Consider the following 24,972-nt stretch of genomic DNA (forward strand, 5'->3'; position numbering starts at 1 on the left):
CAACTGCACCTTCCTTGCTCACAAACCAGACTAATTGAGAGATGTCTCTGAGTAATTATGGTCTGTCAATCTAGGTCAGGCAGGAGGCTTGAGAAAATCTTAGACATCTGTTACTGGCCCATCCCTCCCAACTGCTATCCCTTCATTGTATACATTGGTGAAAACCATACTAGGGCAGAATTGAGCCCAAGGCCTTTAAAGGGTGTGCCCTGAGGCTCTGAACCTCGGGGTTTTGGATGCTAATGTCCTCCTGAATTCTGAATATAATAAAAGAGGGGTGCTTTCTTAGCTGTATGTTATAGATGGGGGATCTCTGCCAGATCTTGCAATGATTTATTGATACCATTGTGGCTAGAATAGTCTTAGAAGAGAGTTGGGGGGAGAGGCAGCTGCTTCATTCTTAGATGACCTGAAATAAAACAAAACATGTTATCCACTATAAACACCTGCCCTTGAAACTATGGCCTCAGAGTTTGAACCCAGATTTGTATATGTTTACTCACAGGCTTTTTGGACTCCTACTGTAGTGCTGTAGGATCAGTACTGGACTGCAAACCACAAGTTGGCAGTTCAAATCCACCAGCTGCTTCTCAAACCCTATACGGGTCACTATGAGTTGGAACTGCCTTGATGGCACTTAACAACAAAACATGGACTTTTTATTTATTAACAAGCCATTAAAATAAACATATTAAAAGCGTATTACAAAGCAGGGTCCTGCTCACTGTTGGGCAAATAATTGACACTCAACCTTGATGAATGAATGAGGGAATAAGCATCACTGTCCTTAATCAAGCTGGGCATGGTAGGTACCACCTGAGTCATGAAAGCAGGAGCCTATGGTAGGGTTTCTCCTGCCTTTGGGGTCAAAGCTTTTCCTCTGATTAAGTTGCACCTTCGGCTAGGTTAGGCCTGCTCCCCTACCTTTACCAGAATGGTTACCCTTTTATCCTTTAGGCTTTTCTTTCCATGACCCAAGGGAAAAGAACCTTTGCCCTAGTTCCTCCTAGTTTGAGGTGGGCTTGGGTTGTGGTCTTTTATCCTTTAGGCTTTTCTTTCCATGACCCAAGGGAAAAGAACCTTTGCCCTAGTTCCTCCTAGTTTGAGGTGGGCTTGGGTTGTGGTCTTTGAGTAAATAATGTTTTAAGTAGTCCTTTCCATTCCTACTACTACCCTTCCACTCTACCCTCATTTCTCTTCCCATTCAGGTACCCAAACAAAGCCTCAAATCTCAGGCAAGATGGTAGCATTTCACCCTGATGGTTTCGTTTCAAGCAGTGGATGCATCTGTGTGTGATGCACTCTTCGCCCTTTGCTGAGAAACTTCATTGGTTTTCCAATGCTGCAGTCTTCACAACCAGCCTACTCTTCCCTCTTCAACTAGCTCGCTCTCTTCTGGCCAAATCCCTTGCTTTCCCCAATCAAGTTTGGACAAACTAGTCTCCCAGCCATTTGGCCCTTTAACAACAACAACTTTACCTCATTTCTCACTTGTTTAAAAATCCCACTTTGCCTTCAGGATATAGCTAAGCTTCATCTCTTGCACAAAGCTGCCCATGACCTCTCTGGCCACAAAGACTATTCTTTTCCCTCACTCTGGCCCCTTTAGCTCTATTTGACAGCACTTGTTCAATATTTCCCACACAATCCCCTTGTATTTCTATGTATCTTGTGCATTCATTTAATATTTAAGTTAAAAATGATCTTTGTAGCCAAAGTGATTATTATAAAAGCTACAAATATGCAGAGGTACAGAGCAAAATGTAGAACTTCTCTCTCCTACCCACTACTATTTATTCAACTCTTCTCTATCCCCAAAGGTAACCACCCACAGGTATTTGGTATGCATTCTTTTACTTCCGTTTATAAATTTATGTCGCTGCACACTTAGGGTTGGGTAAGAGTACAAATAGGTTTGTCTCACATACATGATTCTGTACTTTTTGCACATAAGGATATGTGCTTTTTGTGTATGTGTGGTTATGCTTTTAGATTTTCCATGTTAGTATGGTTAGACCTATTGAGTGGCTTCTCAGTATTTTATAGTATTTAATCAAAGTATGGAGTGCTGGTGTGGCACTGTAGAATAAACACTGGACTGCTAACCACATAGTGGCTCAAACCCACCAGCTGCTCCTTGGAAACTATACAGTGACACTGTGAGTCAGAACTGACTTGGTGGTACTTAACAATCAAAACATTTGTTTAGGATCTTATTTAGAGGCATTGCACAGCTAGGACTTTGGGAACTCCAGACCTGAGCAGTGAGCAGAGGAGGGTTTTGGGGGAGGCGAGAAAACAGTGGGACATACACAAATAACAGCAATACAAAGAGGAATATAGTAATGTCCCTGAGAGTATGCCGGGAAGTGCAGAAATAGAAGACACTTGGAGCTAAGAGAATCAGGACATTGCAGAGGAGGTGGCTTTTGTGTTTGGACTGGAGGGAGCTTGACAGGTGAAGAAAGAGCATGAGCTGGAGCCAGAGATAGAAACACATGGTGATGCCAGATCATGGGTCATGAACAGGAAGGAGATTTAGTTCAATTCCACAAACAGTTATCAAGCATCTATGTGGCAGGTACCATGCTAGGCAATGAGGAGGTTCCTGTCTACAAGGCTTTCAGTTTAATGGAATAAAAGCCAGATTAGGGCCACATGATAGAAGCACTTATTGGTGTACCAAAGGGTCTGGATTTTATTCACTGTGCAATGTGGAATCAAGACAGGCATTTTAGGGGGCAGGTGACATGACTGTTACTATGTACTCGCTAGATGTACAGAGTGGACCAAATTAGGAAGAGACTGGGGATGAAGTGTTTACTAAAACATACACATTTACTTTTGCCTCAAAAGGTGCTTGGTAGTAGGCCATCCACCATCCTACCACATAGCTTCCGTCCTCATTGTTTCCTCTTTGTCTAATATGGCTGCTCAAGTTTAAGTCATCTCATTGATATTCCAGGCAGTAGAAAGGAAGTGGGAGGGAGACTAGAGGAGAGCATAACACCTAACTGAATTATCTCCCTTTCTGGAAGCCTAAGACAATACTTCCAACACTTCTATTTTGTCTTACTGGCCAAAACTTGGAGATGATCATACTCAGCTTTCAGGGAGACTTGGGAATATATATTTTTTCCTTTAAAAAATTATAATTTGCATGCAGTGAAATGCACGGATCTTAAACATACTTTTTGATAGGCTCTGATAAATGCATATACCCATGTAACCCGCATACCTATAAAGATTTCCATTACTCCAGAAGTCCCCTCTTGCTGAAGGAACATTTAAACAATTCAAGAGAGAGAGAATGAAGACTTAGGATGATAACCATAGGAATGGAAAGGAAAGGCTTAAGACACTAGAGGTAGAATACAAAGGAAATTGGATGGATGTGGGAGATGAGCAAAGAAATTGCTGACAGGAAAAAGAAATTGGGGGAGAATCTCAATTGTTGCAGGTGGGATAGAATGATGAGGTCTGAATAAAGTTTTGGGTGTGTTGAGTTTGAAGTGCAGGCCAAACATCCAGGTGGAGATACCCAGTAGGCAGTTGTGCCTAGAGTTTGGAAGGGCTGTCAACGTTCAGTGGTATAAAATGCCAGAGGGACACCAAGGAAGATAAGGACATGAAATGGACCACGAATTTGGTGTCTGTGATCTTGCTGATGACTTTTAAGGGAGCAGAATCCAGACACCAAGGCCTTTCAGTGGGCAGTGAGGGTTTAAATCATGCAGGAGGGACTGAAAGGTCATATGAAATAAATTTCAAACCGTAAAAAACAAAACTGAAATCCTCACACAAACATAAAAGGGGTATTCCCATTGCTATTTTAAGAAATTTAATGAAAGGAGAAAAAAATAATGTCAGAAGAACAGGGATTTTTTATATTCTTAAAGGAAAAAGTCCCTTACTCTCTTTTAATTAGCTTTCTAAAGGACAGCTCCCAAACTCCTTTTGAATATATGATCTTCAGAAACTCACACTGAAGGGGTGGAAGTGTGAGAAAGGGATATGCCACCTTTGACGGCTGCTGAGTTTGGATAGATGTGTGTAGACAGTTTAGTGGAAAGAGCCAAGAGCAGACACTTTGGACTTGGGCATTCCTGGGATTGGATCCTGTCTGTCACCACCTAGATGACCTATGGCAAGTTACTGGAGTACCCAGTTTCTTATCTGTAAGATGGAGCAATTCTAGCTTTCAAGGTGGGTTTGAGAATTAGAGACAAGTGCCTGACATACATTGTTGTTAAGCCGAGTTGATTCCAGAGACCCTGTATAGGGTTTCCAAAATTGCAGTTAGCAGTCCAATGCTTATCATACAAAGCCACACTAGCACACGGTTGTTAAGTGCCTAAGTGCTGTTGAGTCGGTTCCGACCCATAGCGACCCTGTATAGGGTTTCCAAGGATTGTCTGGTGAGCTTGAACCGCCTACCTTGTAGTTAAAACCGATCTTGCAAACCCAGCGCATTAACCCACAGCACCACTACAGGCGCTATGGAGAGATCCAACAACCCCTCACTATGGAAAAGAACAATTTAAGAGACAGATGGGTCAGAATCTGCGACCTCCAGATCTTAGAGGGAAGGGAGGGCTCCCTAAGGCCTCCTCCCTCCAGGAGGTGGGGACAAGGTGGAGGAAAGGCTTCGGGAGGAGGAGCTGGCGTGTGCGACCCGCCCCGTCCCGTCCAGTCTGGCCTGGATGATTGAAGGAACAGGTCTTAGTCGCCGCCAGCTGAACAGCCTGTCCTGGTGCCCACCCCGGCGCCCTGTCCCGCATCGAGTCATGACCCTGCGCCCCTCACTGCTGCTCCAGCTGCTGCTGCTCATTGGGGCGATGTGCCGGACAGAGGCTGGGGTTGAAACCGAAAGTCCTGTCCGGACCCTCCAAGTGGAGACCCTGGTGAGAAGGCGTCCTGGCCCCCAGTACTGCAGGCCGGGCCTTGTAAGGGCTACACGCTACACCGGCTCTAAATGAACCTGGGAGCGGGGAGAGGAGGAAATGCGGGAACTGAGTAGAGGGTGCTGGGTCTAGGGACGAGAACGGAATCTTTGGAGGAGGCTCCGTGACTCCTGTAGCCCAATCGTAGGTGGAGCCCCCAGAACCATGCGCGGAGCCTGCTGCCTACGGAGACACGCTTCACATCCACTACACGGTGAGGGGTCTGGGGGGCCGGGGCGGGGCGAGGGAGGGGGCGGTGCCCGGATGAAACACGTCAGCTTTGGCTTGGACACGTGGCGTGGCGAGCTGTTCAGCACGGGCCTCTAGGGTCGTCCAGCACGTGGCGGGGGGAGGGGCGCGCCTCCTTTCTGTCTGTTTCCTCTACTTGCTTTTCCGCCAGTTCCTCCTCAGCACTGAGAAGTGATGGGCGGAGAGATCTCTGAGAAGTGCCAGCCCTCTGGGGCTTCCCGTCCCTTTCTGCCCTGAGGGGAAGCTAGTCTGCAGTGGAAGGGGGTTGCCCTGCCCAGAAGCCCAGGTGTGTTTTTGCGTGCCTTCTGGGAGGAAGAGGTACTAGGAGTTCTCTTTTGATGCTCTCTTCCCCAGGGCAGCTTGGTAGATGGACGCATAATTGACACCTCTTTGACCCGTGATCCTTTGGTGATAGAACTTGGCCAAAAGCAGGTGATCCCAGGTATGTGACCTGCACCTCTCCCATTCCACCTCTAACCAATTTAAGCCCCTGCTTCAGCCTCTTTAAACCTTAATCTGCCCTAGAAATGTCCCCCTGGAGTGAGTAGCTACCCAAGGGCTCTACCATTCATTCCCAGAGTTTCAAATCTCACTTCTAATACCCCTCTTGCCCCATACTTAAGGAATTTGAGATGGGGGGACTTTGCCTTCTAGTGGGATTTGGGGAATGTGGGTAGCTTTTAGTTCAGTTGTGTCTTCTTCCTCAAGGGTTGGAGCAGAGCCTTCTAGACATGTGTGTGGGGTGAGTATCTGGGCAGGGCTGGGCTTGGCTTTCTCTGCCACCTCTACTCCTAGAGCAGGCAGGGGAACGAGGGGAAAGAGTGCTACTTTCACACTGGGCAGGGCAGTGGGAAGCCTGATGCCATCCAGAGCCTCTGTCGCTCTCTGGTTGTGGATGTTTTGACAGAATTAAGGCTTGTTGGGGCCCGCGTGGGAGAGTTTATGGTTTGGCTGTGAATGAGCTGAAGGTAGCCAGGTTTGGCTGGTGGCACTCCAGATAAATGAAGGCTCCTAGCCCACCTGGCCCCACCTTTGGTTGTATCTCACATTCCTTCCCTCAGAGAGAAGCGAAGGGCAATCATTCCTTCTCACTTGGCCTATGGAAAACGGGGATTTCCACCATCCATCCCAGGTAATCTGAGTAGGCCCTTCTCTCAGGCCATCAAAATATCCAGCCCCTAAGAGCTAAGCCATAGTGGTTATGAACTGGGCTGTGAACCGCAAGGTTGGCAGTTCGAAACTACCAGCTGTTCCGCAGGAGAAAGATGAGGCTTTTTGCTCCCGTAAAGATTTACAGCCTCGGAAACCCTGTACAGGGTCGCTGTGAGTCGGAACCAACTCCATGGCACATAACAACAACAACAAGAGCTAAAGAAGCCACATACTTTGGAACTACTGAACATCTAAACCACGTTTGCTAAAGGGGCAGGAGTGGCTGGGACTTCCTTCTGCAGGGCTACTATTTTCCTACTCAGATCATCAAGAGGGATTAGAGACACGAAACCTGTAAAGCTGGTGGCTTGGCTCCTGGTGGCCAATGACTTTTTATGGAGGAGACACCTGCTTGAGCCAGATAGGTCTGATGCCTGTGCCAACTCTGCTCTTCTCTCATGCCTTTTTCCTATGATTTCACACTGTATCATTTGTACAATTGACATGGCTTCTTAGCATATCTCCACCCCTTCTTTCAGCCTCCACCAGGGAATAGATAGTAAAAATGGTCACAAGTAATTTCTAACGTAAAACAAAAAGCAACTTTTAAAAGCCCTACTAGATTACTACTCATAAATATTCTTGAAGGCCTAAGACTGGACAGATTTCCCAGCATGCATCTCTATTGCTTCTGGTTATAACACATTTTCAGTTTCCCAATTCAGAGTACTGGGATCATAATTCCAGTTTAGAGGGAGGCCCAGAAAAAAAAAGGGGGAACTAGGGAGAAAAATCTTTACCCAAAGCTTTCTTCCCTCCCCATTCCTATGCTGTTTGCTTGCTCCTATTTGTACTCATCCTCATCCCTACTTAACTCCTGGTCCCCCACAAGGCCCCCCTTATGTCTTAAGCTACTTCCTTTTCTGCTTGGCTCTAATGTTGAAACTCCTATTTTCTCTAGTTCTTACACCGAGTACGCTCATTCATTGGTGGAATTAAAACAATTTCTAGTTTAAATCCAATTCATTTCAGCTCTGTAAACATTATATCCATGTGGCTGTTTGGAAATGGGAATATGAACAGGGGTACAGTTAGCATAGCTGGCTCTCTCATTTATCCATGAACTTGTAGTTTCAGATAGCACGTTTGCCTCTGCTATGAAAGACCTGGCACTGGGCCTGTGCCACACTTGTAGTTGGGGTCAACATGGCTACCACTAGATTGTGCATAACCTTCACTTGCCTTTGTCTAAGAGAACTCAACCTTGTGTTTAAATCTTGGTAGCTTCACAATTGTTGGCTTTACTGTAGCTCACCCTCCCTATTTTCATTCAGATTCTGAGCCCTGGATAAAATGTGCAGATTTCTAACCCTTACCCGTTTTCTGCCTCTCCAGCGGATGCAGTGCTGCAGTTTGATGTGGAGCTGATTGCACTGGTCCGAGCCAATTACTGGCAAAAGCTTGTGAAGGGCATTTTACCTCTGGTAGGCATAGCCATGGTGCCAGCTCTTCTGGGCCTCATTGGCTATCACCTATACAAAAAGGCCAACAGACCCAAAGTCTCCAAAAAGAAGCTCAAGGAAGAAAAACGAAACAAGAGCAAAAAGAAATAATAAATAATAATAATAAAACAACCTTCTTTGTATTCTTTACCAGGTACTTCCTGAGGTTACTTTGGTTAAGTGGGAATGAGTAAAGGGCTGGGGGCAAGAAAATTCTAGGTTGGCTCTTACTGGTATGGGTATGGTCAGAAGCCTTGGGTCACCTCTTTCCCTGGCTTCCTCTCATTTTCCTGGCTTACCCCAATGACCTGGTTTTGGATCCACCCAGAGAATCGCAGGGTCCCATGGTATCCTCATTCAGGAGCAATAAGCCTCCTGGTAGTGGCCTAGCTACTCTTTTCATTCCCTCGGACTGCAGTTCCTAGTGTTCTCAAAGTAGACTGCTCTGTCCAGTACAGCAAAAATATAAGGAGCTCATTAACCCCATGGGAACTTTTAATACCAAAGTCCTCAGGTCTCAAAAAATCTGGGGTTGGGAAGAAATGTTCTTGGTTCACAGGGTGTGAGGGATCACGTGGGCTGCTTCAATGATGTTGTAAGTGATTGGCTTTTGTTTGCCACTGGGCTGAGCCATAGGTGTGGACAAGGGCTGAGGTAAGTTGCTTCGATGGTTGACGATTAAGAGTGGGTTAAGCTGGCTCAGCACTTCATCACTCACTGAGATGCCATCCAGGTACTGCTTGAGCATCTCCCTCAGCTTGCAGTTGATTTCTAACAGTTGGGCTCGTCTGTGTTGGAGGCTCAGTTGCTCCAGTTTCACTTTGTTGTACCTTTTCCAGAAGTTCTCCATCCCTGTGTAGTCCAGCATCACCTGGGAGTTGAATAAAAGGGAGAAGGTATGCAGCAGGGCCCGTTAGTGTCTGCTGCCTAGTGTTCCATCAGCCCCAACCTTGAGCAGTGGCCTCAGGCTTTAGGAACTTTACCTTTGCCAGCTCCTCAGTAAGTTCTTCTGGGTTCGTTTCCTCTATCTCTGCCTGCTCCTCGGGGGTTAGTATTGATGAATAAAAAGGCAGCACTTTTTCTTCCTCTGTTTCATATTTCCTACATATTTCAGCAAGTTTGAGAATCTTTTCACCCTATGGGAAGTAGGAAGTGTTCTTTTATTAGGAAAGGGAGAAAAGAGGGAAGATAGTGGAATTGGTTCCTCGGCTTGAGCCTAGGGAAGCTACTCATCCACATGGGAGACAATAGTAAAAAATGTTTTGAATATATTTAAAATGTGAGAGGGGAGGGAACATGGAAGAAAAAAGGCACTGCCAGTGTCCACTCAGGAAGCAGGAGGGTTACTTTCTGCCCTCTTCTACCATCCCCAAACCTTTGTAGGCTTGTTGATTTTGTACTGACCACCCGCTCCCCTTTTTACCTTATCGACACTATTTCTCAGAGCCTTAAGGGTAGCATTACTTTCCAGGGTGAGCTTGACTAGATTCTCTTGTGATACTCCCCGGGCTTGAGTCCTTTGGGCCTTAAGTTTTCGTAGTTGTATAAGGACCAACTCCTTGTTATTACGAACATACTGGTTCTGATCTTCACTCTCTCGGCTGTGCACCATGATTTTGCCTTTTAAAACAACTATGGCATCCTAGTTGGGAGGAACAGAATAGATCAGAGAAAACATATGGCCAACTGAGGGGCTTTAGTGAGACAGCTAAATGGGCTGAAATCAGAATGTAATGTTTTTCCTTATCCAGTGATGAGGCTCAATGGGAACTGAAGGTAGAGGAACTAGGGATGATGGAGCAGTTACAGCTGGATTTCTGGCTGGATGCACTAACCTGTAGTTTCTGTATTTTTTTCATTTGGGCTTCAATCTCTTTGGAACTCTTCTCATCCTTCACCTTCAGGGTCTCAAAGGCAATCTTACGATCCTCTGTGGCATCAGTGTAATTCTTGAGTGCTTCCTGGAACCTTCTCCACAGATCTTCCACAATGTTTTCCAATTGCAGTCTTAGGAAGTGCTTCTCTTCTAAATTCTAGGAAGTGGCCCCAAAATAGCCAGTACTTGGAATCACTGTATTAGGGCCCTTTCACTTTCATCTGCAACCTCACCCCCTAGAACTGTTAGTCATGTAGTATAGTAAAAGGGTCACAAATGAAAATGCCCATAAAGATCAGGCAGATGGCATAAATAAGTGTTGTGGGCTGGGTGGGCCTACTAGAGAGGAAATGGTGGCAAACTAGAAAGGAAACGCTTCATTTAGAGGCAGGAGCTGCTCAGCTCCACATGAATGTGGCCATTTGGAAACTGACCCATCTTTCTGGGGTTTTGTTTTTAAGGGAGACTGAAAAGTTGGATTTTTATTTGAAATGCCTCAATCTTTAAATGTAGAAAGCTTATTTTTTAAATGCATAAAACACTGTGAGGCAAAATAAAAGCAAAGAATCCCATACTCAGGGCCAGGGTAACTATGTTTGCAACTTTCTAGATGACAGGAGGCACTTTAGGCCAAGGAGCAGGAGATCTGGATTCTCCAGACTCTCCCATAGGTCAGCAGCATGTCATTTTTCTTCTTTGGGCCCTCGTTTCCTAATCTGCCAATGGCAAATAAAGCCAGATGATCTCCTTGGTGCCTTTTAGCTTTAATATGCACTCCCTTGACATTTCAGAAGGGCCCTATTTCCCAACTAATTTTCACTAAATTACAAAAAGCAGTAGGGCTACCTAGAGTGGCTGTAGAGATTATCTTGACCTTTGGTGTCTGGAACACTGACCTCCAGCCTGGGTTAAAGGGGTCTTTTCTAGCTCTAACAGTCTTGAGCACTTTTCTCACTTCTTTCCTACCTCCTGCCTATCTTTCTCCCTCTGTACCTTGTTTTTGAGATCGTCCCACATGCTCTGGAACTCCAGCTTGCTTTCATATTCAGTGTCTATATAGTTCTGCTCCATAGCCATGAAGACATCTTGTAGGTAGTGAATCTCTTTCTCATGTTGGTCATTGATCATCTTCCTAAAGGACATAAGACACTGTCCCTGCTCTGAAGGATAAAGCATACAGACCAATAACAACTCAGAGCAGTATATAATAAAACTCCAGGCTCAGAGGAAGGAAGGGCTCTTTCCTTCTTAGGGCTGGGAAGAAATTTGAATACGATTTTTTTATATTGACTTTTGACTAGGTTTTGTTGTTAAGTGCTGTCACATTGGTTCCAACTTAAAGTGATCCTGTCTAGGGTTTCCAAGGAGCAGCTGGTGGGTTTGAACTGCTGATCTACTGGTTAGCAGTCCAGTGCTTATCCTCCAGCACCACACCACGACTCCTTTTGAATAGATAATGATCCAAAATTTTTTTAAAGTTCAAAATGTTATAGTGAGAAGTTTCCCTCCTGCCAAATGGACAGGGTTTTGAAAGTAGATAATGAGGGCATTACAGACATGGGACAAGGGAAGTGAAGGCTGTAATTTAAACCTGAATTAGTTTAGAAGGCCCTCATGATCTTCCCTGCAGGGACCACGGCTTCCCCCACTTCCTAGGACCCCTGTACCTTTCTGTCTCAAATTCCTTAGTTAGGGCCTCCAGCTCCATGCTGTAACTTTCCTCCAGGAGGCTGAGTCGGCGCCTCTGCAGGGCTAAGAGCTGATCAATACTGTGCAGGTGGCTGCGCAGGGCATGGGCATACTGCTCCTCAGCTTCTGCCAGGTCCTTAGCTAAAGACTGGGCAGGAAACAGAGTTACCATTTTAAATGATTGGCATCTATGCGAAAAAAGAAAAATGTATTCAGCTGGCTAGTTAGATTGCATGATATTTCCCCCAGTTCCTCATGGCAGTTCTTCGACTCTAGAGGTGCTGGCTCTATCACTCTTGAATGTAAAGCAAGAGCCTCATGGAGCCAGCCAACATCCTGGTGTTAGGTGCTACTGAGTTGATTCCGACTCACACTGATCCTCTATAGGGTTTCCAAGGTTGCAAATCTTTACAGGAACAGAAAGTCTCATCTTTCTTTATGGGAAGCAGCTGGTGGATTTAAATTTCTTATTTTGTAGTTAGCCTGATGCTTAACCCACAACACCATCAATGCTCCTTAGCCAATGGCTTAGGACAACAAACATTTACAAAAAACAAGGCCAAACCCACTACCATCGAGTCAATTGACCCTATATAGGGTTTCCAAGAGTGTAGATCTTTATAGGAGCAGACGGACTCATCTTTCTCCTGTGGTTAGCAGCCCAATGTACCACTTTGCCACAGGGCTCCTTCACAATGGCACAAAAAAGAACTAGAAATTCTTGGGAGAAATGGTTGTTTGAAGTCTGAGAAAGAAAATCAGCAAGCTGAGCTGAGAACAATAGCAAAGAAACTACAAAAGGCCACTAGAGTCATGCCAAAAGGATTCATTACTCAATAATACAGAGTAAATCAAAAGATGAGCACAGTATCTCCCATCCTACAATCTCTTATCACTTCTCCATTAAGAGGTGGAAACTTCTCTTCCATCTACTTGAATTTGGGCAGACCCTGTGACTGACTGCTTTGACTAGTAGAACATGGCAGAAATGACATTGTGCTAGTTCTAGGTATAGCTCTTAATCAGCCTGGCAGTTTTTTTCTGCCCCCTTGGAATGGTCTTTCTTGGGTTGCTCCATCTAGGAACCTAGCCTCCATGCTTTGAGAAGCTCAATGCACATGGGAGGAATGTATGAACTTCCAGTTAACAGCATAGCTAAGTTCCTAGCTGACAGCCAGAATCAACTGCCAGCCGCCGGGATGCCCAACCCAGTAAAGCCTTCAAGAAGACTTCAGCCACAGCTGACATCTGTTTGAAGCTATATGAGAGGCTCCAAACAAGAACCACTCTAGTGAACTCAGTCAACCTACAGAATCATGAGAGACAAATCAATTGTTTTAAACCACCAATTCAGAGGCGGTTTGTCATGAAGCAACAGATAACTTTCACTGGAAATAAAGGGAACTTTTGAGCACCGACAAGGATAATAACTGCAAAGGATCGAAACACATCAAGTGTGTTTGGTTTTTGAGTTCATAAAACCAAACAAGTTGCCATCAAGTTGATTCTGACTCATAGGGACTCTATAGGACAGAGTTGCAAATCTTTACAGAAATCATTTGCCACATTTTTCTCTTGCAGGGCACCTGGCAGTTTCGAACTTTCTGGTTAACAGCTGAGTGCTTAACCATGGCACCACCAGGACTCCTATGAATTCATAGTACATTTACAAAATGTAATCAGTTACCACTGGAGGATGCCAAATGACCTTTTTCTTTTTTTCCTAGTTGAAAACTGGTAAGTAAAGGAAAGGAAAAGAATCAATTATTTATCCTGCCTTTAGTATACAGACTTTGTTGTCGTTGTTAGGGACCAGTGAATTGGTTCTGATTATAGTGACCCTATGTACAGCAAAACAAAACACTGCCTAGTTCTGAGCCATCCTCACAGTCTGAGCCCATTGTTGCATCTACTATGTCACTCCATCTCGTTGAGGGTCTTCCTTTTTTCACTGACCCTTATCAGGAATGATGTCCTTCTTAGTAATAACATGTCGAAAGTAAGTGAGACAAAGTCTCACCATCCACACGTCTATGGAGGCTTCTGGCTTTGCTTCTTCCAAGACAGATTCGTCCGTTTTACTGGCAGTCCATGCTATATTTAATATTCTCTGCCAGCTCCATAATTCAAAGACATCAGTTCTCCTTTGGTCTCCCTTATTCATCGTCTAGCTTTTGCAGTCATATGAGGTGATTGAAAGTATCATGGCTTGGGTCAGGCACACCCTAGTTCTCAAAGTGACTTTTGGCTTTTGAAAACTTTAAAGAGGTCTTCCTCAGAAGATCTGCCCGGTGCAATACTTTGTTTGATTTTTTGACTGCTGCATCCATGGTGTGGCGATGTGGGTTAATGCGCCAGACTGCAAATCTGTTTGAACTGTAAGGTTGGCGGTTCAAGCTCACCAGTTGCTCCTTGGAAACCCTATAGAGGGTCACTATGGGTCTGAATCGACTCGACGGCACTTGACAACAACAACAATGTCCATGGTGTGGTGCTGAAGGATAATGCACTGGATTACAAGGTTGGTAAGAACCACAAGGTTGGCAGTTCAAACTCACCAGCCACTCCTCGGAAACTCTATATAGGATTGCTATGAGTTGGAACCAACTTGACGGCACTTAACAACAACAACAACTTCTATGGGCACCGATGGTATTTTTTTTACAAAATAAAATCCTTAACAACCTCAATACTTTCTCCATTTGTCATGTTGTTTACTGGTCCAATTGTGAAGATTTTACTTTTCTGTATGTTGAGGTGTAATCCATATTCAAAGCTGTAGTGTTTGATCTTTATCAACAAATGCTTCAAGTCCTCTTCTCTTTCAGCAAGCAAAGTCGTGTCATCTGCATATCACAGGTAACTAATTAAGTCTTCCTCTAATCCTGATCCCACGCTCTTCTTCATATAGTTCACTTTCTTTGATTATTTGAGCCACATACAGACTGTGTAAGTATGGTGAAGGGATACAACCCTGACTCTTACCTCTGCTGATTTTAACCGTTCAGTATCCTTTTGTTCAGTTCAAACAATGACCGCTTGGTCTATGTACAGTATTTGCATGAGTACAATTAAGTGTTCTGGAATTCCCATTCTTCGTAGTATGTTCATAATTTATTACGTTCCACACAGTCAAATGCCTTTGTATAGTCAACAAAACACAGGTAAACATCTTTCTAGTATTCTCTGCTTTCAGCCAAGATCCCTCATTCTACATCCAATAATATTCTACATCCTCGTCTGAATCTGGTTTGAATTTCTGGAAGTTCCCTCTTAACCTAAATTTTGTTTGTTTGTTTGTTTTTAATTATATCTGGCAAAATTTTACTCGTGTGATATTAATGATACTATTAGATAGTTTCCTTATTCTATTTACTCAGAATTCTTTAGAATGGGCACAAATATTGGATCCCTTCCAGTTGGCTGGTCAGGTAGCTGTCTCCCAAATTTCTTGGCATAGATGAATACTTTCAGTGTTGAATCCATTTGTTGAAACATCTCAGTTGTTATCTGTTGATTCCTGGAATGTTGTTTTTTGCCAATACCTTCAGTTCACCTTAGACTGGTTCCTTCAGTACCAGAGGTTCTTGATCATATGTTACCTCCTGAAATGGCTGAATGTTGACCAATTACTTTTGGTACAGTGACCCATTGTATTCCTTCCATCTTCTTTTGATGCTTCCTGCATTGTTCAATAGTTTGCCCATCCTTCATACTGCAATTTAGGCTTGAATGTTTTTCTTCAGTTCTTTCTTTGAGAAATGCCAAGCATGTTCTTCCCTTTTGGTTTTCTAGCTCCAGGTCTTTGCACATTTCATTATAATAATTTTGTCTTCTTGAGCCACCCTTCTGTTCAGCTCTTTTACTTCATCATTGCTTCTGTTCAATTTAGCTACTTTATATTCAAGAGCAAGTTTCAGATTCTCTTCTAGTTTTTGCTTTCTTTCCTGTCTTTTAAATAACCTTTTGCTTTCTTCAAAATGATGTCCTTAATGCCATCCCACAACTCATCTGGTCTTTGGTCATTAGTATTTGATATGTCAAACCTACTCTTGAGATAGTCATTAAATTTAGGTGGGATATACTCAAGGTCATACTTTGGCTCTTGTGGACTTGTTTTAATTTTCTTCAGTTTCAACTTGAACTTGCATATGAGCAAGCAATGATCTACTCCACAGTCGGCCCCTGGCCTTGTTCTGACTTATATTGAGCTTCTCCACTTTCTCTGCAGATGTAGTTGACTTGATTTCTGTGTATTCCATCTGGTGAGGCCAACATATATAGTCACCGTAAAAAAATCTATATAGGAATAGATTTTTGGTCTTGCAAAATTCTGTCATGCAATCTCTGTGTCATTTGTATCACCAAGGCCACCATATTTTCCAACTATAGATTCTTCTTTGTTTCTAACTTTCACATTCCAATCACGAGAAATTACCAATGCATCTGGTTTGCATGTTTGATTAATTTCATACTGTAGATGTTGGTTGTTGTTAAATGCCATCAAATTGGTTCTAACTCATAGAGACCCTGTATAGTGTTTCTGAGGCTATACATCTTGGTGGGAACACAAAGTCTCATCTTTCTACCATGAAGCAGGTAGTGGACTTAAACCACCAAAATTGTGGTTCATATCCAGTGTTTATCATACAGAGCTACCATAGTCCTTTGAAGTTGATAAAAATCTTCAGTTTCTTTACTTTGGCATTAGTGGTTGCTGTGTAAATTTAAGTAAGTGTAAGTTTAATAGCTGCATTAATAGTGTCCTTGTGTGGTGCTGTAGGATAAACACTAAATTGCTAACTGCATGGTCGGTGGTTCAAAACCACCAGCCTCTCCTTGGACGCTATGAGTCAGAATTGACTGGACAGTACTTAACAACAGTTCTTATTAACTGGTCTTCCTTCTTCTTGTTGTTAAGTGCCATCAAGTCGGTTCTGACTCATAGTGACCCTGTATAGGGTTTCCGAAGAGAAGCTGGTAAGCTTGAACTGTTGACCTTGCAGTTCAAACTGACCTTGCAGTCTAGTGCATTAACCCACAATGCCATACCAGGATTCCGGTCTTCCTTGTAGATAGATGTAGCAACAATTGTGGGGTTGATGCAGGACTGAGCAGTGTTTCAGTCTGTTGTGCATAAGGTTGCTATGCATCAGTACCAATTCGGTGGCACCTAACAACGGCAGAAATAGTCCAGATGAGAGATGCCCAGGTTCCAACTACAGCAAGTTACTGGGAAAGAGTAGAGTATGGCTTTGAAATATACTTAAACAGAAAATTATATTAGACAGTAACAGAGGTCTGTGATGAAAGAAAAATTTAGAATGATTTCCAGATTTCAGGGCTGGGTGATTTGGTGAATTACTGGCCACTCCAGTAGATAAAGTATAAAAGGAAGACCAGATTGTGGAGGATGGGAAATGGGATGACTGGGAAAGGGAGCTCATGAGTTCAGTTGTGAGGACAATGGAACAATCGGGAAGAAATATCTAGAAAGCTTACCTATAAGGATTTACAACTCAAGAAAAATCCAGGCTGGTGTTACAGATGTGGGAGTCAATATATAAGTAATATTTAAAGCAAGCCTATGAGTAATATTGGTGCTTATGTGTCGTGGAGTCGGTTCTGACTCATAGCAACCCTGTACAGGGTTTCCAAGGCTATAAATCTTTGCGGGAGCAGAAAGCCTCATCTTTCTCCCGCAGAACAGCTGGTAGTTTCGAACTGCTGACCTTGTGTCCTGGTGTGGTGCTGTGGGTTAATGTGCTAGACTGCAAAGCCATTTGAATGGCAAGGTCGGTGGTTCAAGCTCACCAGCTGCTCCTCGGAAACCCTATAGAGGGTCGCTATGGGTCAGAGTCGACTCGATGGCACTTAACAACAACAAAATGAGTAATATTGTCTAAATCCTAGGTACTTAGAGATGCCTAGGCTCAGAAACCTGGGGAACATTACATTTCAGTGGCTGGAGAGAGAAAGAGGAACTCACAAAGGGAACTGGATGTAAACTCCAGGGAGAAAATCCTGGGAAGAATGATGCCAAAGGAGAGTTTCAAGAACTAGGGCCTGACCAAGAGAGTCAGTGCCATAGAGCGGTCAGATTTGATGATGACTAGTAAATGATGAAAAGTATCCACAATTCTGAAGTGGTGGTTTTCACCAGAGCAGTTTCCTGGAGAATGGTGGAAACCAGGTGTTGTGTGGTGCAGAGCAAATGGGAGGTGAAAAAATGGCGATAACAAGTGAGGATTGCTAACATTTGCACATTTAACATGTGCGGTTTTAGTTATTCAGGAATGACCCCGAAAGTGCTTCATCTTAGCAATGTTTGATTTGCTAAGGCAGAAGGGGCTGTAATCATAAACTGCAAGGTTGTTGTGTAGGAAGAAGCTAATTTGTTCATGGATGAGCTTGGCTCACTGCTCAGCAACCCTAAAATGAACACTTTACATCAAATACTTGGTAATTCCAAATAAGAGTCTGAAAAAAAAAAATCACTTCAAAAGCCATGGCGTGAAAACTTCCATGGTATAATGTTTTTTTTTTCAAATCTGGGGACTCTTAATATGTATCACTTGAAGCTGCTTAGAGTCTGAATCTTTTCCCCAGAGGTTTGGCTGTGAAGGAGAAATGTATTTTCTAAAGGGAAGATACAAGACCGACAATATATGTTTTGCTGTTATTATGGAATATTTTTCAAATAGAGAAGTAAGGAGGAGTCAGTAAACACAGGTTAAAAATAAGATGAAAGAGGATACAGCAAAATCCCTTAGAGGAGAAATGAACATGGATAAAATGAAAAAAACTCAAGAACCTCCCAAGAGCATATGGAGGTCTGATTGAATTGCTTAGAGATCCAGAACTGCTCTTACTCTTGGAGATATTAGCCATCTGACTTAGGGCCAAAGAAGCTGATCAAAGAGGCCAGTTTCAATGACAAAAGCACTAGAGTGAGAGTCAAGAAAACTGTAATCTACGCTCAACTCTCTCACTAGCTGTGTGACCTTGGGCAACTATCTTGTGGTGGTGGTGGTGTTAAGTACTGTTGAGTTGGTTCTGACCCATAGCGACCCTGCATAGGGTTTCCAGGGAGCAGCTGGTGAGCTTGAACCACCAACCTTATGGATCAAATTGATTTCGCAATCCAGCATATTAACCCACAGTGCCACACCAGGAATTCCTCTCAATATGAGACTTCTCACATTGAAATGAAGGTGTGGGACTAAGTTCAAGTCATTAAGTGATGTCTATTAAGGACAAGGTTGTGTTCTTTCACCATCCTTATTCAACCTGTATGCTGAGCAAATAATACGAGAACCTGGGTTCTATGAAGAAAAATGTTGCGTCAGGATTTGAGGAAGACTCATTAACAACCTGCGATATGCAGATGATACAACCTTGCTTGCTGAAAGTAAAGAGGACTTGAAATATTTACTGATGAAGATCAAAGAACACAGCCTTCAGTATGGGTTGCATCTCAATGTCAGAAAAACAAAAATCCTCACCACTGGACCAATAAACAACATTCTTATCAATGGAGAAAAAATTGAAGTTGTCAAGGACTTCATTCTTCTTGGATCAACTATCAACACTCGTGGAAGCAGCAGTCAAGAGATCAGACGACGTATTGCATTGGGCAAATCTGCTGCACAGGAACTTTTTAAAGTGTTGAAGAGCAGAGACGTCAGCTTGAGGACTAAAGTGCACCTGACCCAAGCCATGGTATTTTCAATAACCTCATATGGATGCGAAAGCTGGACAGTGAATAAGGAAGATCGTAGAAGAATTGATGCCTTTGAGTTGTGGTGTTGGAGGAGAATACTAAAAGTGCCATGGGATGCCAAAAGAACCAATAGATCTATTTTGGAAGAAGTGCAGCCAGAGTGCTCCTTGGAGGGCAAGATGGCTAAACTTAGGTCTCTCATACTTTGGACATATTGTCAGGAGGGAACAGTCACTGGAGAAGGATGTCATGCTGGGTAAGGTGGAGTGTCAGAGAAAAAGAGGAAGACCCCTAACGAGATGGATCAGCCAGGTGGCATCATTGATGGCGTCAAGTGTGGCAGCGGTAGTGAGGTTGGCCCAGGATCGGACATTGTTTCGTTCTGCTGTGCATGGGGTCGCTAAGAGTCGGTTCCGACTCGATGGCACCTGACAACAACAGCAACATTAAGGAGCTCTGGTAGCATAGTGGTTATGAATTGGGCTGCTAACCTCAAGGTCGGCAGTTCAACACTATCAGCTGTTCCTCAGGAGAAAGATGAGGCTTTCTGCTCCCGTTAAAGATTTGCAGCCTCGGAAGCCCTGTGCAAGGTCACTATGAGTCGGAACCTACTCCATGGTACTTAACAACAACAACAACATTATGCCTTATGAGTCCTGGTGTGGCGCTGTGGGGTAATGCGCTGAACTGCAAGGTTGGTTTGAACGGCACAGCTGGTGGTTCAAGTTCACCAACCGCTTTTCAGAAACCCTACACAGGGTTGGATGACTCGATGGCACTTAACAACACATGCCTTATAACTGTAACATTATAAAGTACTGGTTTGGGACAGCAGAGAGCCAAGGAGAATGGCTCCTCTAATGGAGGAAAAGGGATAGAAGTCTAATATTCTATTTCTCATTTCATTGAAACGTTACTACCCATAGCCTGGCTTTGTCACAACCTGCTATCTGGCCAGGACTTTGAAACCGATTAATTCAATAATGAACTATATTAGGAAGTCAAAGCAACCATACTCACGTGTTTCCTTGGGAAGTGTGCTTACCTTGATGACACTGTCCTTGCAGTCCACAACTCGTTCAAATGTTTGGCTAAGGATCTCAATGTCTTTATGAAGCTCTTTAGTTTTGACTTCTCGAAGGACAGTTCTCCACTGTGTGTTAATCTTATTAAGGTTCAGAGCACTGTTGTGCTCCTCCTTGGCCAGTTTGTCCTATGTGACGGAATAAACATCCCCCCAGGAGGTCAGTGCCCAAAGCTGTAACACTGTACAACAAACAAGATCACACTTAGTTTATCAGCTGACACCTGACTGCCTTGTCTTTTCTGGGCTATCAAAGCAGTAACAGCCTCCTAGCATTTTAGGGAGGACAAGAGTGAATTTCCCTCAGGGTGATGGCATCGGAGCAGGATGTTGTTTTTAATGAACCTATCTCTGGAGCGAACAGCAGAATTTGAGACAGCTGACAGTAGTTCCTGCTCCAGTTATGGTGCTCACAAAATTCTGGAACACCTTCCCCCCAGGTCCCACCCCCATGTTTGGCAGAGAACTTTTCTCCCCCACAACAATGTTGCCTGAATTCTCAGTATATCTGCATCTCAAGATTTTAGGAGGAGAGGCCATGATGAAAATGAGGATACAACAATGACAGGGTTGAAGAGACAAACGTAGAGCTGGGGGGTGCTGGTGGGGGGCAGAACATAATGCAAAAGGCCATCACCTTCAAGAACTGGCTCAGGAGCCTCTCCTTCTTCTTGGCCATCTCTTCATCTGCCAACAACTTCTGCTGAAACAGAAGGAGCTGCTCCTCATCGGACAGGGGCGTCTTTTTCCTTTTCTTGGGCATGGCTATGCTGAGGACTGGACTTGGACAGGAAGCTTCGGCCTACCTTGGCCCGCGTTAGAAAACGTGTCTTGAAAGGGGGCTTCCCAGAACTACCCTTGTGCGACAGTGGGACCTTAAATCTCCGCCCTCAGTCAAAAGAAATTCCTGGTTAGCGGCGAAAATGGGTTCCCTAGCGTCGCTAGGTTTCATCTCTATCTCCTAGCAACACGGAGCTAGGCTCGAGGGGAGGGCTGAGAGGAGAGACCCTGGGCTTGGAGCGCCCCCTGCTCGCTGGAGGACTGCGGTCCGTTTTTGAGAGAGGATCGTTTCAAAAGTGGTTACCAGGGTTGGGGATTCACTCTCTAGATAGTAGTTGTTGTTGTTAAGTGCTAGTTTAAACTCAGAGCGACCCAGTTTTTGAGGCTTTAAACCTTTTTGTGGGAGCAGTTTTGCCTAATGCAGTATGTCTATTTTTTTTTTAATGTTTTATTGTGAATTATGTGATAGTTTACATGGGAGAACATTAGCTTTACATTCATCCTATCATATATTATTTCATTGCCATGATTACAATCCCCTCCATGCATCATCAGACCAAACTAAAGCCTGCCCCTCGGTCATCAGCATATAGCCCCTCTCCCTCTCTGGGTCTAGAGTCCCCAGCTGCTCATCTCCATGTCATCATCTCTGCCTCCATCTCTAGCATCACTGTTTCTTTGGGTAGGGTCCTGCACTCTGCTCTTCTCCCTTGATGGTCCCAGGGGCCTCTGCTCCTGGACTGCAAAGTTAATCACTCCCCTCCTTTTGCTGCAAAACATCTACCATTACATTTCCAACCCTCACAGTCAGTCCTGATAGCAATTATTCACTATTGTACCACAAGACTCCTATCCCCATCTCCTTTCATCAGCCCCATCCAGACAGACTGGATACTACTCAGTGGAGATTCCACCTTCCACCTTGCCCTCTGGCTCTAAGTTGTCTCTGGAAAGTTTGTAAGCCAGTCACTTCTTGCCTTTGGAGGCCCCCAACCCCGACCCCATTTGGGGTAGCCAATGTCCAAGTTGCCCATCCCTGTCTACTCTGTGTATGGAGGGGGTGAGGATGACCCTCACTATAAAGATTTATTCCCTTTTTTGAGCTACTGCATCCATAGGTGTAGGTCAAGTTCATCAAGTTGTATCAAATTACTCTTTTTTTTTCCCCCTCTTTCTTCTTCTGGTTGAGCTCTGATCGAGTCATTGAAGCCAGGTCAAGTGGGTATTATCTGCAAGTGTGGGTGTTCTTGTGCCTATCCCCTCACTTCTTATCAGCTGGACACTTCACTCTATACTCTAGCCCTCTGTGGCTATGCCACTGACTCTGGGCCCAGGAGTCCTCAGGTCTTGCCATACTGCTGGCCAACCAGGCCTCCAGCTGGGTTCACAGGAGTCTATTTAATGTGGTAGGACTTAGCTCCCAGCTTCATTGCTGTTTTTCCCTCACTTCCCCTTATTGGTGACCAACGTGGTCAGACTGCATGTCTGCTCATGTATTCCCTTTGAGTCTTAGTTTTGGAAGAGCATTTTCTGAGGGGACCAGACCACTTGCCTTTATGTCTCCTGGGCGAACAACTTGCTTGTTCTTGTAGTAGATCTCTGTTCCTATGTATTTACCTTCTTTCACATTGTAATTGTTCTGATCATAGACTGACCTCCCAGATCCTCTGAGTTTGTTCTTATAGTTTTGTTCTGTTCTTGACTCTTCCATTTGTAGATTGAGTTCCGGGAGGTGCTGCCACGAATGTCAACTTTTGATTGTTGACTGTTCTTGTTGGTTCTCAGTCCACAGAACTCCCATTAGGATGTTTGGCAAAATCCCTTAGCTTCTGTTTATCCTGGAATGTTTTGATTACACCATTGTATTTGATTGATATTAACCTTTGCTGGATAAAGGATTCTTGGTTGGCAGTTTTTTCCTTTCAGAGTTTAATATATGTCTCCCCATTGCCTTCTTGCCTGCATGGTTTCTGCTGAGAGATCCGGGTTAATCTGACTTGCTTGCCTTTGTATGTAATGTTTCTCTTTTCCCTAGCTGCTTTCTGGATTGCTCCTTATCTTTGATTTTGGAGAGCTTGATTATGATATGTCTCGGTGATTTTCGTTTGGGGTCTAGCCTTCCTGGGGTTCATTGAGCTTCTTGAATGCTTATCTTTTCACCTTTCAGGATGTTCAAGAAATTTTCTTCCAGCTGCTCTTCAACTATCTTCACTGTGGTCTTGTGTGATTCTTCCTGTTCCGGAACGCAGATAATTCCTAAGTTATTCCTTTTCATGTTGTCCAACATGAATCTTAGACCTTCTTATGGATTTTTTTAATCCCTCTTTCTGCTTGCTCTTCTGTCTTAGTAGTATTGAGAGATTTGTCTTCCAGATCACTAGGTCTGGCTTCCATCACTTCAATTTTGCTCCTTTGCCTTTTCAGTGTATTGTCTATTTCTGATATTCTATTATTAATCATTTGGACCACTTTCTGTAGGTTTTGAATTATTTCCAATGCTCTATCTATCTTATTTGATTATTCCTGTAGCACTTTCCTGACTTCTTCCTTATTTTTCTCAACTCCATTGTAAAATGTTTTGAAACATTTTATAATCATTTTTCTGAATTCTTTCTCAGATATTTCCAAGGCTTGGCCTCCTTCCAGAATGGAGTCTAGGTCTATCTCTAATACATTTATCCCAGACATTTTATCTTGTTTCTGAACATGTGCTGATATGGTCATCTGTTTTTGCTTCTTGGACATGTTCAGTGGTTAACTGTGGCCTGAATACTTAATTGAGTGTGTGTTTTGGTATTTTTTATGCTTTCTGATTGCCTCCAGATAGATGTGATCAGGAGGTGGGATTTCCTTTTCACTCTTCTTATTGCTTAACTCAGAATAACTTTGGTAGGTGTTGTCTGCCTCCTTGTTGTATGGCAGTTGGTTTTGGTTCTTGCCTGGATTGTGGGTTTTATAGGGTGTGATTGTAGCTTGACTATATGGCAGCAATTGCTGTCTCTTCTTGGGTAATATAGGGAGAGAAAGAACCCCCTAAAGGTAAAAGGGGGAACCAAAACAAACAAACAAAAACACTAAAACAGATTGGATACTATAGTCTATAATCGCAGAAAACAGAGAGGAGAGAGAGGAAAAAAAAAATCTGTAGTCTAATATGAGTATGGCTTTAATATTCTCTTTCAGCTTCTTGCTTTCAAGGCCACCTGATAAATTTCAAGATGCCACTGTTGGTTGTTATGCTATACGTCAGGATTTAATTTTCAGCCTGTTTTGTTTTTAGATTGTCTCCTACTCCACACCCCCTGTTCTGGCCTTTTCTCTATTAATAAACAGTTCAGGGCTGGCTATGGCTGTTTTGCACTGCCGCTGGTTTTAAACGGGGACTAGCCCTTTGACTGCTGAGAGGATCTGTGCACATGCATAATAGAAGAACCCTCCAGTGGTGGGGGTGGGAGGTGTCCACTCACTCAGGCACCCCTTCTAGTCACCAGAAGGGAGGTGCGCAGACAGCAAGAGGCCAATGAACAGATACCAAAAAAAAAAAAAAAAAATCAGAACAAAACCAAAGCAAACAACAAATATTGTTTACCTTTGTCTCCAAGATTCCCACAGGCATTAGTCTGTGGCGGGACTGCTTCCTGCTTGGTCTTGCTGTTTGGTCTCGCCCAAGTTGTTGGCTCCTAGCCGCTGAGCCTTGCAGATTCAAAAGTACGAGATTTCTTGTTTCTGCTACAAGTTCCACTAGCCATAAGCCTTCACACTTTTAAAAATATTCCTATATATGTGGTTCAGAGTTTTGGAGCTCTCCCCTGAATCCACTTTGCCTGGTATTCTGTGTTATTGCAGATGGAAGTCTTCACTTTCTTTTTATATGATATTCTTGATGTCATCCCACAATTCTTCTGATCTTTGGTCTTCATCGTCTAATGCGTCAAATCTGTTCTTGAGATAATCTCTAAATTCAAGTGGGATAT

At 43.8% G+C, this 24,972-nt stretch overlaps 2 protein-coding genes across 2 annotated transcripts; one reads left to right on the forward strand and one right to left on the reverse strand.

Moving 5' to 3' along the window:
• The first annotated feature begins 4,676 nt into the window (after positions 1-4,676).
• Positions 4,677-7,979, forward strand: FKBP11 (FK506 binding protein 11, 19 kDa). The gene is made up of 6 exons (XM_006870097.1): positions 4,677-4,904; positions 5,092-5,157; positions 5,547-5,634; positions 5,901-5,934; positions 6,254-6,324; positions 7,740-7,979. Exons 1-6 carry the CDS (start codon positions 4,704-4,706, stop codon positions 7,955-7,957), a joined length of 678 nt encoding a protein of 225 aa, XP_006870159.1. The 5' UTR covers positions 4,677-4,703; the 3' UTR covers positions 7,958-7,979.
• Positions 7,980-8,325: 346 nt separating this feature from the next.
• Positions 8,326-20,981, reverse strand: CCDC65 (coiled-coil domain containing 65). Its single transcript, XM_006870098.1, has 8 exons — positions 20,856-20,981; positions 20,180-20,347; positions 11,390-11,559; positions 10,716-10,854; positions 9,682-9,879; positions 9,270-9,488; positions 8,830-8,982; positions 8,326-8,717 (listed from the first exon to the last, which is right to left on the reverse strand). Exons 1-8 carry the CDS (start codon positions 20,979-20,981, stop codon positions 8,400-8,402), a joined length of 1,491 nt encoding a protein of 496 aa, XP_006870160.1. The 3' UTR covers positions 8,326-8,399.
• Between the last annotated feature and the right edge of the window lie 3,991 nt (positions 20,982-24,972).

This window comes from Chrysochloris asiatica, unplaced genomic scaffold, assembly GCF_000296735.1.
Source record: "Chrysochloris asiatica unplaced genomic scaffold, ChrAsi1.0 scaffold00138, whole genome shotgun sequence".
NCBI lineage: Eukaryota > Metazoa > Chordata > Mammalia > Afrosoricida > Chrysochloridae > Chrysochloris > Chrysochloris asiatica.

What these genes read in the sequence shown, in the direction of transcription:
- FKBP11 (XM_006870097.1), top strand. Translation starts at nt 4,704, where the DNA reads ATGATTGAAGGAACAGGTCTTAGTCGCCGCCAGCTGAACAGCCTGTCC. An exon ending in CTTCTAGACATGTGTGTGGG is followed by an intron (nt 5,935 to 6,253) that starts GTGAGTATCTGG and finishes TCCTTCCCTCAG; the next exon opens with AGAGAAGCGAAGGGCAATCA. An exon ending in ATTTCCACCATCCATCCCAG is followed by an intron (nt 6,325 to 7,739) that starts GTAATCTGAGTA and finishes CTGCCTCTCCAG; the next exon opens with CGGATGCAGTGCTGCAGTTT.
- CCDC65 (XM_006870098.1), bottom strand. Translation starts at nt 20,981, where the DNA reads ATGCCCAAGAAAAGGAAAAAGACGCCCCTGTCCGATGAGGAGCAGCTC. An exon ending in GGGACGATCTCAAAAACAAG is followed by an intron (nt 9,880 to 10,715) that starts GTACAGAGGGAG and finishes GCCACTTCCTAG; the next exon opens with AATTTAGAAGAGAAGCACTT. An exon ending in AAAAAATACAGAAACTACAG is followed by an intron (nt 9,489 to 9,681) that starts GTTAGTGCATCC and finishes CCTCCCAACTAG; the next exon opens with GATGCCATAGTTGTTTTAAA.